Source organism: Brassica napus, unplaced genomic scaffold, assembly GCF_020379485.1.
Source record: "Brassica napus cultivar Da-Ae unplaced genomic scaffold, Da-Ae ScsIHWf_3074;HRSCAF=3885, whole genome shotgun sequence".
Taxonomy (NCBI): Eukaryota; Viridiplantae; Streptophyta; class Magnoliopsida; order Brassicales; family Brassicaceae; genus Brassica; species Brassica napus.
In genome coordinates, this window is record NW_026016310.1 from 56,042 (window position 1) to 65,921 (window position 9,880).

A 9,880-nucleotide genomic window follows, 5' to 3' on the forward strand; every position below is an offset into this window, starting at 1 on the left:
ATATAGAAAGTACTATTGATGAATAAATTGCATTTTTTTAAAAAAAATATCTATTTGTATATTATCATTTTAAAATATGAAAGTAATTTATAGAAAAATAGTAAAAATAACTTTAAACAAATTTTTCTAACAAATATCTTTTGTGTGAATATTAATATATTTATATTTTTAACTATCAAAAAATAAAAACTTAATAATAAAATTTTCGTTAAGATGTATGTCACATTGTATTAGTTATAAATTTCAGTAATATATGTTGTTTTCAAATTTATTTTTATTATTTGTTAGAACAATATATATGTATAAAATGATTTTAAACATATCTTAAGAACATTTAAAATTGAAATATATATATATATATGTATATAATTTAAATTAAAAATATGCCATCAATTGAAGTCACTGCCACTTGAGGATATATTTCTACACCACATTTATATGTAAATATTGTCTTATACGAAATGGTCTAGCAACTGTATTGTGATTTTTTTTATCTAGAAAATCACGTAAACAAATGTCAAATGAACATAAAAATAACAATTCTCACTTAGTATCAAATCAAAATATTCAAACTAAAATCAAACGTTAAAAAAAACCCGACCACTAGTGTAAATATCAATAAGGGTTTTCAACTTTAAATTTTTCCAGTCTTTATTATATAGATAAATAACATAATTATTGAGTCGGTTAAGAGCATCTTTAATAAAAAAAATTAGTGTGGTTCTTAGAATTAAAAAAAATAATAATAATTGAAAGAGAAGAGAGAGTGTAGAGAAAAATTCTAATATAAGGATATTTTAGAATTCTATTAGAACTCTATATGACACTTGTATACTATAGATTGGTTGAATTTTTTTTATAACTAATGTCAGTTATCTAATTATATATTATTGAAATATTTGTATTTTTGTTTAAGAAACTCCTTAAAGTTCTTACTGATAAATATTGCTCTAAGGCCCAGTGAAAAGAGATACAGGGAAAATAGGCCCACGAAATAACACCACAAATTATCTTTTGCTAAGTCTTTTATGATAAAATTAGGGTTTTCAACCTTTAACGTTTTGCCAAAGATGAGGAGAGATAGAGAAGATGGTTACACTTCTCGAGGAGAAACGTTAGTCTCTCTCTCTCTTATCCAAATTTTCATTTCCTCTTTTCAAATTTATCTTTGACTTGTATAGATTGTGAGTTTGCTTTTGAGGCCTATCATTTTTAGGTTTTTTCTTTGACTAAGCTGTTTTTGATTCTTCAGTCTAGTAGATGCAATTTGATTCTTGGAAAAGTTAGTAACATGTGTTTACGGAATGCAGAAACGGGCAATCTCCAACCATACGTGATGCACTGCATTATGTCAGTGCTGTGAGGAACACATTTCATGACGACATAGGGAAATATGAGACATTCCTTGAGGTCATGAAGGACTTTAGAGCTCAGAGGTATATTACCTACCGGCCTCTAGTCTCTTCCCATTTTGTTTGTCCTTTTCAATACAGTTCAACAGAAGGTATTCGTGTATTGTTGATTTTACTGTGTTTATTCATGTTGGTTGCAGAGACGACCATAATGGTGTCATTAAAGAATAAAAGTTTTGTTCAATGGTCACAACGACCTAATATTAGGTTTTAATACTTTCTTACCCAAAAGTATACAATAACCTTTCCGTTGGAGGAAGAGAAACCGAAGACCAGGGTAGGTTTCCAAGATGCTTTCAGTTTCGTCACCAAGATTAAGGTATGTTATGTAATGTACGTGATGTGTAAATTACATATTGAAGTAATTTTTGATTTCTCTTATCAGTTATGATTTACTTTAATTATTACCTTTGCAGGCAAGGTTCTCAAGTGATGAACATGCGTATAAAAGGTTTCTAGACATCATGGAGATGTATCGAAAGGAAAGAAAGTCCATCATTGATGTCTACGAAGAGGTATATATGTTAAAGAGGGTTAAATTTATGAACTTTCTGCCTCCTATCTTATTTGTTAGAGCGCTAGTTGTAGTGCACTTCTCTGATTATCGTCTGTTGCGTAGGTTACTATTCTCTTCAAGGGTCATGATGATCTGCTCGTGGAGTTCCTTAATTTCTTACCTAATTGTGCTGCAATTTCTGACATGCTTCCAAGGCATTCTGATAAGGTCAGTCTAGTGCATTTTGGCCATACATCCTTTTCACTATGGAACTAAATGTCTCATTTTTCGATTGAGATATTGATACATACTCTTATTTTCTGTGTAAGGTCGAAAACTGTGATGAAAAGCTGGTTGTTTTTCTCTGGTGGTAATTCTACTGGAAGTAGGTATTCTGATGGCTTGTTACATTCTAGTGAATGTTCTATATAAGCAATTGATATCTTTGTGATATGCACCCTTCATCTTGTATACTGCTGTTATGTATCTTAATCGTGTATACTATAATCATGGCCAGTCTTGTCTTTGTTAACGGCTTCAGTGGTCCTCCGTAGTTTAAACCTTGTTCTAAGGTAATTAACTTTTGCAGATTCCCTTGCTAAAGAAGGTCAGGGAGGCTATTTGAACGTGGCAGAAAATGGGCCAATTCAAGATCATCAAAGTTGTCAAGATGGTGGAAGAGATACAGATAGAGCTGACAAAACAGCTAGCAGTGTAAGCCAAATTATTGCCTCCTTCCAAAGGATGTGAGTGACTCTTTTTCCATAATAACATCGTTCTACTACACTGGAATTACTGCGTTATACAGTTTTCTTGTAAAATGGTTGGTGTTTGCCCATGCAATATCCATATGATAATTCTAAAAGTGGTCTTTATTAAGATACAATTTATCATGAAGCTGTGTATCTGTTACCGATAGTGCATCATCCTCTCAATCAGGATCTATCACAACCGCTTCTTCAGATTCTTCGCCATACTTCTTCTTTGTAACATAATAGTCATTCTGGTATATGCCTACTTCTTTCAGAACCAGCAGGTAATTCTAGACCCTGAGTGTGATCTAGAACCGACCCTAACATTCCTCACAATATTTTTTTTCTCAGACTTGCCTCTAGCATAATATCATTCTCCATGTTCATGTGAAACCCTAGAGGTTTTAAGATCTTGATCTTTCGGAATTGGTTCCTTTGAATCAAACGACAAATCCCAATTCCTCACAATATGGTTACACATGTTCGGAATTGGTTCCTTTGAATCAAACGACAAATCCCAACAAAAACGCCTAGTCGCTTCTGTACCCGAGTATCCTCATCTTGAATCACTTTGAGGTACACATGTTCAAGGTTCGGAATTGGTTCCTGCATAAGTAGCAAGGAACAAACAGTTCCGAACACATTCTCATCAAGATACATCAGAAAGTCATGGACCTTGTCTTCCTCCCATTGTGCCCTTAGCCTTAAGGTTACACTGAACTTGCATGTACATCCATTGCAAACACAGCTCAGCATTGGACGGTAACATGCCAAACTGTCCCAAATCTTTGTAAGTTTTCCAAAGCATGTCTCGATCATGACACCAGCTTAATGGCAGTTTACAAGTTACTTCCTCAGATGCTGAACACGAGGTCCGTTCGTCACACGAAATCGTCTGCATATGTGTTCCAACAAGTCTGTAGCAAGCGTTTGTGTGAGATGTTCAATCGCAGCCTTTGGTCAATCGTCATCTTGATCCATTGATGGTCTTCCAATCTTCATAGTCGGATGAGTCTTCAGCTGGCTGGGGAAGACTCCCGTCTACAAATCCAAATTTCTTCATTGAGCTCAAAGCAGTCTCAAGGTTGATAGCCATCCTTGTAAAAAATGATGTGAGATAACACTTCCGGGATTGTCGCTTCGGTGAGATCATACGGCAAGATCGTACGCCTTTGAATATCCATCGTTGGTACCGTGACTCCAGATCAAACAGCTGAGTTCTCAGTCATGTTGTTATCGCCCATATCGCAGAACCAAGTTTTCAGTCGTTTAGAAATCAAAAAGGAATCAAGACTAAGAAAACATAGAAATCACAAAAATATTTGTGTCTGATACCATGTGAAATAGTTGCAGAGAATAGAGAAGGTTTTCTTGTGTCTTATTCACGTTAGAGATCAACTCTATATATACAGCTTGTACAGAGAAATATCCCCATGTAACCTAGCTATAGGATTATGTAAACATTCCTTACAAGGAATATTTCGTATTAACTATCGTATATACTCCAATAGATAAAGTGCCAATATCAGGAACTTGAACATCTCAGATTGCATTTAAGGTTTGTTGTGCAGGCATCGTTGTAGAGGAATATGGGATTGCATTTTCATCAAATTGGTGTCCACCACCTGCTGAGTTTCAAGCCAATCAAGCTTTAGTAGCAGCAGTAGCCATATGTTGCCGTATTATATTCTCGAGCACTGAGATAGTACCAAAATTATTACTTAAAATGATATGCCTGACGATTTTGTTGTTATTTCATAATATTTCTAACGTACCTGCCAAGATTCAGACAAACATTTTTTTTTTTTTTTGAGAAATAGATTCAACAAACATTTTTTTTTTTTTTAAACTTACTTAAAATAAGATACGCCCGACGAGTTTGTTGGTTTATCATAATATTTCTCACATACCTGCCAAGATTAAAACAAACATATTTTTTTTTTGTTTTTTGAGAAATAGATTCAAACAGAACATTTATATTTAAATAGAAACTATCAATATTAGATTGTCATGATGGTATCTAACTTAAAATATTATTCATGTTACTATAAATTAGTTATTTCTTTTCGCATTGTCGAAATTAACTTTTTTTTAAAAATGTGCATATAGAAAGTACAATTGATGAAAATATTGCAGTTTTTTTTAAAAAATATTTATTTGTATATTATCATTTTAAACTATGAAAATAATTTATAGAAAAATAGTAAAATAACTTTAAACATATTTTTCTAACAAATATATTTTTGTGTGAATATTAATATATTTATATTTTCAACTATCAAAAAATAAAAACTTAATAATAAAATTATCGTTAAGATGTATGTCACGTTGTATTAATTCTAAATTTCAGTAATATATGTTGTTTTCAAATTTATTTTTTTTATCTGTTAGAACAATATATATGTATAAATTGATTTTAAACATATCTTACGACATTAAAAATTGAAATATATATATATATATATATATATATATATATATATATATATATATATATATATATATATATATATATATATAAAAAATTTAAATTAACATATGCCATCAATTGAAGTCACTGCCACTTGAAGATATATTTCTACACACCACATTTATATGTAAATATTGTCTTATACGAAATGGTCTAGCAACTGTATTGTGGATTTTTTTATCTAGAAAATCACGTAAACAAATGTCAAATGAACATAAAAATAACGATTCTCACATAGTATCAAATCAAAATATTCAAACTAAAATCGAACGTTAAAAAAAACCCGACCACTAGTGTAAATATGAATAAGGGTTTTCAACTTTAAATTTTTTCCAGTCTTTATTATATAGACAAATAACATAATTAATGAGTCATTAAGAGCATCTTTAATAAAAAGTTTTAGTGTGGGTTCTTAAAATTAAAAAATAATCTCTATTATATTATTTGAGAAGTCAGTTTCTTATGTGTCGCTCTCACGTTAACTCTCACCATGGTTGATTACAATGATACCTTTAATGAATTAATTTACATTTTAAATACTATTATTTATTTTTGTTTAGTTTCTTTTTAAAAATTTTCAGGAAATATACACATATAATAAAAAAAGGAAACTTTTTATAACTAAAAAAAGGAATTGAAAAACGAAAATATATAATATGATTTCATAAAAAAAGAAAGTTCACAAAATAGTAATATTACATTTAAAAAATACTTTTAAAATAACATAAAATATAATATAGAAGTAATAAAATATTTTTCTTATATCTATATTCTCCTAGATGAAAATTATAAATTTCTATATAATGTGATTTCAATAAAAAAACAATTTACACATATAATCTTGATATTAGAAAAAGAAATCTTATTTATTTAAAAATAGAATTTTAAACAATAAAAATATTTCAAAGTAATAAAAATATTTATATATCTATATATTTTCTTAGATGATTACATAAAATAATTAAGTAACATAAACTGATATATGTTTATTGTCTAAGAATAGTTTATAATTGTAATATTGTAATGTTTAATTTATTTTTCATATATTTAGTTGACTATAATTTTTTCAAGTACAACAAAAAAATATTGATAAATTATATTTTACTTATATTATAATTTTTAAATAAAATCAATTGTTTACTGCTTATTTTTAAAAGATATTAAAAACCAATTTTAAAAAAAACATAAATGTCGTTTGATCAAATAGTTACAAAATAATTTTATATGGTACGTATTATATTTTATCATTATTAAAGTTATTTTTTCTTAATATTAATTTATTTTTAATTTTATGTTTTTATGTTTGTGGAACTTATAGAACTATAATCAAAATACCAAAGCAAATCTGGATTCTAATTTTTAAGATTATTTAAATAAATTTTAGTTTCCATTCAATAAATCAAAGGCATAAATTATTTAGAATTTATTGAATATTTTATTATTGTTTTATTATTATAAATATTGATATGTGTTCATGAGCTTTTAAAAATGTATCAGTTACTTACGCATGTAACTTCCTATTGATCATCACTTTATTTTCTAATATTTTTTAAAAAACATCAACATAATTTGAGAAATATTACGAAATACATGCACATTTGACTTAATTAGAATAAAAAATAATTACACTTCATTTTGAATTTGAAAGAATATATGTAACTTAATATACTCACAACATGAGTGATTCGACTAATCCAACTTATATCTAAAATCATAGATTTAACTACGATAAGAATATATAATTTTATAAGAATAGTAATTTATTTTATAAATATAAATCATAGGACAACTCAAAACATATTAAAATGAAAATAATATTAACCAACTGTTACAATTCTGTCCATATTAAAATTTATATATATGCATGAGACTTCAAAATATTATCATTTTTATATTAATTTACGTAATTTGGAATCAGACAGTTTAGTTTATTTTTTAATTTTATTCTAAGCACAATATATCTTAAGTTATACATATCTTTAAAAATATATTTACATATCTGCTGTCAAAAAAAAAAAAAAAAAAAAAAAAAAAAAAAATATATTTACATATCTAAGACACCACCACCACCTAAATGCAAATAAGAAATTAAAAATTTTAATTTATAGGATAAAAAATATTACAGTTGAATTCATAGATGCAATCCAATTTACCCAAATGATAACAAATCGATCGAAAAACAATAATATCGATTAGATATAACATATATAAAATCATATGTATAATTAAAGTAATAAATATTATTAATAAAAATGATGCTTATAAATTATAAATTAATTTAAAATTAAAAGTAGTAGCAATCAATTATTATAATATATTTTTACTTTAGAAATATTTATATCCGTGCATGAGCACGGGAAATCACCTAGTAATAATAATTGAAAGAGAAGAAAGAGTGTAGAGAAAATTCTAATATAAGGATATTTTAGAATTCTATTAGAACTCTATATGACACTTGTATACTATAGATTGGTTGAATTTTTTTTTTGTAATTAATTTCAGTTATCTAATTATATATATTGAAATATTTATATTTTTGTTTAAGAAACTCTTTAAAGTTCTTATTGATAAATATTGCTCTAAGGCCCAGAGAAAAGAGATACATGGAAAATAGGCCCACGAAGTAACACCACAAATTATCTTTTGCTAAGTCTTTTATGATAAGATTAGGGTTTTCAACCTTTAACGTTTTGCCAAAGATGAGGAGAGATAGAGAAGATGGTTACACTTCTCGAGGAGAAACGTTAGTCTCTCTCTCTCTTATCCAAATTTTCATTTCCTCTTTTCAAATTTATCTTCGACTTGTATAGATTGTGAGTTTGCATTTGAGGCCTATCATTTTTAGGTTTTTTCTTTGATTAAGCTGTTTTTGATTCTTAAGTCTAGTAGATGCAATTTGATTCTTGGAAAAGTTAGTAACATGTGTTTACGGAATGCAGAAACGGGCAATCTCCAACCATACGTGATGCACTGCATTATGTCAGTGCTGTGAGGAACACATTTCATGACGACATAGGGAAATATGAGACATTCCTTGAGGTCATGAAGGACTTTAGAGCTCAGAGGTATATTACCTACCGGCCTCTAGTCTCTTCCCATTTTGTTTTGTCCTTTTCAATACAGTTCAACAGAAGGTATTCGTGTATTGTTGATTTTACTGTGTTTATTCATGTTGGTTGCAGAGACGACCATAATGGTGTCATTAAAAGAATAAAAGTTTTGTTCAATGGTCACAACGACCTAATATTAGGTTTTAATACTTTCTTACCCAAAAAGTATACAATAACCTTTCCGTTGGAGGAAGAGAAACCGAAGACCAGGGTAGGTTTCCAAGATGCTTTCAGTTTCGTCACCAAGATTAAGGTATGTTATGTAATGTACGTGATGTGTAAATTACATATTGAAGTAATGTTTGATTTTCTCTTATCAGTTATGATTTACTTTAATTATTACCTTTGCAGGCAAGGTTCTCAAGTGATGAACATGCGTATAAAAGGTTTCTAGACATCATGGAGATGTATCGAAAGGAAAGAAAGTCCATCATTGATGTCTACGAAGAGGTATATATGTTAAAGAGGGTTAAATTTATGAACTTTCTGCCTCCTATCTTATTTGTTAGAGCGCTAGTTGTAGTGCACTTCTCTGATTATCGTCTGTTGTGTAGGTTACTATTCTCTTCAAGGGTCATGATGATCTGCTCGTGGAGTTCCTTAATTTCTTACCTAATTGTGCTGCAATTTCTGACATGCTTCCAAGGCATTCTGATAAGGTCAGTCTAGTGCATTTTGGCCATACATCCTTTTCACTATGGAACTAAATGTCTCATTTTTCGATTGAGATATTGATACATACTCTTATTTTCTGTGTAAGGTCGAAAACTGTGATGAAAAGCTGGTTGTTTTCTCTGTGGTAATTTTACTGGAAGTAGGTATTCTGATGGCTTTGTTACATTCTAGTGAATGTTCTATAAATAAGCAATTGATATCTTTGTGATATGCACCCTTCATCTTGTATACTGCTGTTATGTATCTTAATCGTGTATACTATAATCATGGCCAGTCTTGTCTTTGTTAACGGCTTCAGTGGTCCTCTGAGTTTAAACCTGGTTCTAACTTTTGCAGAGTCCCTTGCTAAAGAAGGTCAGGGAGGCTATTTGAACGTGGCAGAAAATGGGCGAATTCAAGATCATCAAAGTGGTCAAGATGGCGGAAGAGATACAGATAGAGCTGACAAAACAGCTAGCAGTGTAAGCCAAATTATTGCCTCCTTCCAAAGGATGTGAATGACTCTTTTTCCATAATAACATCGTTCTACTACACTGGAAATTACTGCGTTATTCAGTTCTTTTATAAAATGGTTTGTGTTTGCCCATGGAATATCCATATGATAATTCTAAAAGTGGTCTTTACATTTTAACATGATGGTGTTTTTTTGTTACCTAATCGTCGTGCATTCACAATGTTCTGAAAACTGGACCGTAGGATGAACCCCAAGAAAAACACTACATCACGTGTTAATCCATTCTAACCAGTTTAAGTGTTAACTAATTAAGTTGAGAATATAATTTTAAAATTTTAAACGTAACACATGTAAAAAGCTTTAAAGATCAAATTTTGTCCATAAGATAATGCCAATTAGTCAAAGACAAAATAGTTTACAAAGAAAACTAAATTTGTAGTCCTTCCTTATGCTTTTCTTTTCCTATCGCTTGGATCAAGAGAAAACAACATCTGCTTGGCAATTTGTTTCA

General features: G+C 29.4%; 1 protein-coding gene and 2 long non-coding RNA genes across 3 annotated transcripts; all 3 read left to right on the top strand.

The window, feature by feature from the left end:
- The first annotated feature begins 1,047 nt into the window (after positions 1-1,047).
- LOC125603042 lies at positions 1,048-1,577 on the top strand. The gene is made up of 3 exons (XR_007335196.1): positions 1,048-1,114; positions 1,311-1,436; positions 1,553-1,577. It is a non-coding gene; the product is annotated as an uncharacterized LOC125603042 (long non-coding RNA).
- Positions 1,578-1,640: 63 nt separating this feature from the next.
- LOC125603043 lies at positions 1,641-2,269 on the top strand. Its single transcript, XR_007335197.1, has 4 exons — positions 1,641-1,731; positions 1,829-1,927; positions 2,032-2,136; positions 2,238-2,269. It is a non-coding gene; the product is annotated as an uncharacterized LOC125603043 (long non-coding RNA).
- Positions 2,270-7,812: 5,543 nt separating this feature from the next.
- On the top strand, positions 7,813-9,376 carry LOC106400390 (paired amphipathic helix protein Sin3-like 6; the record flags this gene model as incomplete). The annotated part of the gene is made up of 7 exons (XM_048774311.1): positions 7,813-7,873; positions 8,070-8,195; positions 8,313-8,493; positions 8,592-8,690; positions 8,795-8,899; positions 9,001-9,058; positions 9,252-9,376. Coding segments are annotated over exons 1-7 (738 nt in total), but the record flags the coding sequence as incomplete, so codon positions are not given.
- Positions 9,377-9,880: the final 504 nt, after the last annotated feature.